This window comes from Sinocyclocheilus rhinocerous, unplaced genomic scaffold (assembly GCF_001515625.1).
Source record: "Sinocyclocheilus rhinocerous isolate Xijiao unplaced genomic scaffold, SAMN03320098_v1.1 scaffold867, whole genome shotgun sequence".
Taxonomy (NCBI): domain Eukaryota; kingdom Metazoa; phylum Chordata; class Actinopteri; order Cypriniformes; family Cyprinidae; genus Sinocyclocheilus; species Sinocyclocheilus rhinocerous.
Genome location: NW_015649279.1, coordinates 327,979 through 331,432, shown reverse-complemented (window position 1 = coordinate 331,432; position 3,454 = coordinate 327,979). Strand labels below are relative to the sequence as shown.

At 46.0% G+C, this 3,454-nt stretch overlaps 1 protein-coding gene across 1 annotated transcript in view; it reads right to left on the bottom strand.

Annotated features, from left to right (window-relative positions):
• tmem25 (transmembrane protein 25) overlaps positions 1-3,454 on the bottom strand; it is a 14,607-nt gene that overhangs the window by 6,929 nt on the left and 4,224 nt on the right. The window contains exons 3-7 of the mRNA XM_016515290.1: positions 2,752-3,042; positions 1,616-1,747; positions 1,494-1,524; positions 1,318-1,403; positions 1,162-1,248 (exon numbers count right to left, since the gene is read on the bottom strand). Coding sequence (XP_016370776.1) covers positions 1,162-1,248; positions 1,318-1,403; positions 1,494-1,524; positions 1,616-1,747; positions 2,752-3,042 — 627 coding nt within the window. The remainder of the gene's footprint in view (positions 1-1,161; positions 1,249-1,317; positions 1,404-1,493; positions 1,525-1,615; positions 1,748-2,751; positions 3,043-3,454) is intronic.

The following is a 3,454-nucleotide window of genomic DNA, read 5'->3' as shown; positions in this document are numbered from 1 at the left end:
GCTGTGGTGGCCGCTGGTTCTGCCCTGGGTCCCCATCCCGCCGGCGCTACCTCAGTCCCCAGGTCCCCCTCCAGCACACGGACCTGGCCCCCCCATCCCATCCCTCCCCCTACTCCGCCCCCCGCTCTGCCGTCCCCCTGGTTCAGCGCTTGGGAACGTCTGGAAGCAGTTCCTTAGAGGAGGGGTTCTGTCATGAGTCCGGGCCCTGCATTTGTTCCTCTCACCACCAGAGGTCGCCATCTTCCGTCCTCCTGGACTCCATTCCCCAAACTCCACTCACCTGTCACTCATTACACCCTCAGCTGTCCCCCATTGTCACAGACTATATATTCTCCTCTCACTCACCACTCTGCTTGGTTTACATGCACTGTGTTGCCATCTAATGTATCCCGTTCCTGAACCTGTTTTGTTGGCCTTTTTGTTTATTAAAGAGAAGTCTTACCAGCATTTGGACCCAGACCCTGTTTTTCCACGGTGCCCCTTACCGCACCGTGACAGAACCCTCATCAGCCGAGTCCTTTAACATCAGCTCATTTCCACTAGTCCACCAGCAGTGCCCGCTTCAGCGGAAGCCACTTTCTCCTTCCAGATACCGCAGCAGTGCCCGCTCCCGCAGGAGCCTGTATCTCTACTTCCCACTGCCACAGCAGTGCTCGCTTCCGCAGAAGCCACATTCTCTTTTCTGATACCACTGCAATGATTCTACTCCAAGTGACGTCCAGCACCCCACCAACCTTAAGTTCTGCAGTTTTGGAGGGTTATCAATGCCCCACTCTGGCTGCTGTCCTGCGCTAATCGCATCTTTTGGGGGGAGCGCTCTAGGTCCGGGCTAAATGCCGAGCTCGGACCCCTCTCCCCGGACAGGGGGAGTACCCCAGGTTCGGGAGGAATTACCGAGCTCTGAGCCCTCTCCCCGGACAGCACGCCAAATATGCATAACCTTTACTCTGTTTATTATATGTAAGTGTGAACTCGTGAATTCGTGCTTGTAGTAATTTAATGTGTATATATTTTAAAGCATTAAATCACTGTAGAAATAATCAGATTCTTAGTGTTTTAAATCGATTATTGGCCGAAATCAACGATTGAATTCAAAAATCCATGTTTCAAGATAGAGCGAAAAACGAGCGAGTCGTTACAGCCCTAGTCGTGACCCCTGACCTCGGGCGGCGTAGGCCGCAGACAGGTCCTCCTCCTCGTCCTCGGCACGTCTCCTCTCCAGCGTGTTGGGTCTAGAGCTCTGGCATCCTGAAACATGGCAGCGGGAGTCAGAGACGGGCTCCGGAGCCGAGCGGGGCTCTCGAGGATCACACTCACCCTTACAGAGCGCTCGGTCGTCATTCAGCTGCACGTGAGATGGCAGAGACATGTTCTCCCGCGGCAGATACACGCCGCTCTCGTTGCTGCAGCACACACACACACACATCAGATCAGATCAGATCAGCTCACCCAATAATGCCAGTATTAGCCGTGAACGCTGAGGAGAAGCGCACCGTTTGCAGGAGAGACGCACTGCAGGCTCCTCTGAAAACAACACACAATATCAGAGATCAGCTCACAGAAACATGTGTACATGTACAGAGTGCTCCATAGAGTGTGTGCTGAGATCATGCACCGAGGGCTTTGGTTTTGTCCTTCTGGAGGAGGAAGAACACCATCAGGGTGAAGATGAGGAGGGTGATGAAGCCGGCGACACCGCCCGTCACGATCCCGAACACCGGCACCTCCACACGCGACTGCAGGAACTCTGCAGGAACACGCATTTATTTGTTTAAAAATACAGTAAAAATAGTGAAATATTATTGTAATTTAAAATAAATGTGAATATCTGTTAAACTGTAATTTATTCCTGTGATGCGCAGCTGTATTTTCAGCATCATTACTCCAGTCTTCAGTGTCACATGATCTTCAGAAATCATTCTAATATGCTGATTTGCTGCTCAAGAAACATTTCTGATTTTTATCAATGTTGAGAACAGTTGTGCTGCACAATACTTTTGTGGAAACTATGATACATTTTATTTTTCAGGATTCAAGAGTCAAGAGTCAAGAGGCATTTTATTCACAGATGAATAGAAAATTCAAAAGAACAGCATTTATTTGAAATAGAAATCTATTGGAACATTATAAATGTCTTTATTGTCACTTTCATACTATTAAATATGAATTGGTACTTAATAATACTAGTAATAAATAGTGATGGGTGCTCTCGAAACACTGCTTCAAGAAGCTTTGAAACCTTTACGAATTTTTTGTTTCGAATCATTTATTTGGACCGTGTTTCAAACTGCCAAAGTCACGTGATTTCAGTAAACGAGGCTTCGTTATGTCAAAACTGTTTTGAAACGTTTCGAAATTTTAACAGTTCACCACTAGGGGGACATCTCTCTGAAGCCTTTTTTTATTGACTTGAAGTTTGAAGTTTTTATTGTTTGATGTCATTTTTAAATATATTGTAACTTCGATTTTAAATGGCTCAGAATTTGGTATTTTTCATTCCATAGACTTCATTAATATAATAACGGGCAATTATAATAATGAAATGTGACCCTGGACCACAAAACCAGTCATGAGGGTCAAATTTTGAAATGGTCAAGGTTGTTTCAGATCAACAAGTGACCACTAGACGGGTGTCGGATTGCTTCGACTGTTTCAGTGATTCGTAAAGCCTCGCTCTGCCCATCACTAGTAACAAATACTCATGTGAGTAACACCACGATGGCAGAGCGTTTACGAAGCGGTTGGCGTCACCTGTGAGCGTGAGGTTGCTGTGGGCGGAGCCAAGGCTGTTGCTGGCGTTCACGGTGATGTTTCCTGATAGGCTGCTGAGCGTGAGCTGCAGGCTGTGATTGGTCAGCCAGGGCAAGCTGCGCGAGTCCAGGATGAGGAAGTCGGAGCTGTTGGCGAGCAGCTGACCGGACTGATCCACCCAGCGGATGGTGGCGGGGGGGTTGGAGCGAACCAAAGCGAAGAGGATGAGGGCGAGGCCCGGGTCCGAGCTCTCGCTGTAGTGAGCGTCCACACGCAGGATCTCCGGCTGGACTGAAACACAACTCTACTCAACTCTCTATCACCATCTGTGGCCAAAACATACAACTGCATGCTGCTTACGGACAGATCAAATATTATTGTTTATATATACATATAATTCTTTATTATTATTAGTAGTAGTACTATTATAGTTCTTGACATTTTATTATACTATTATAATTACTACTAATAATACTAAAATTTATTATTATATGCAATATTCTTATTATTATTAATCTTATTATTAGTAGTAATATTATAATTTCTATTAATATACAACATTCTTATTATTATTATAATTTTTAATATTTATAACCAAAATGAATTCTTAACGGAAAAGCGTGAAGCGGTGTTTTTCGCTCAGACTCACACTGGACGTTGAGCGTGACGCTGGCGTTGTAGCTCTCTCCTCGTGCGGGGTTTC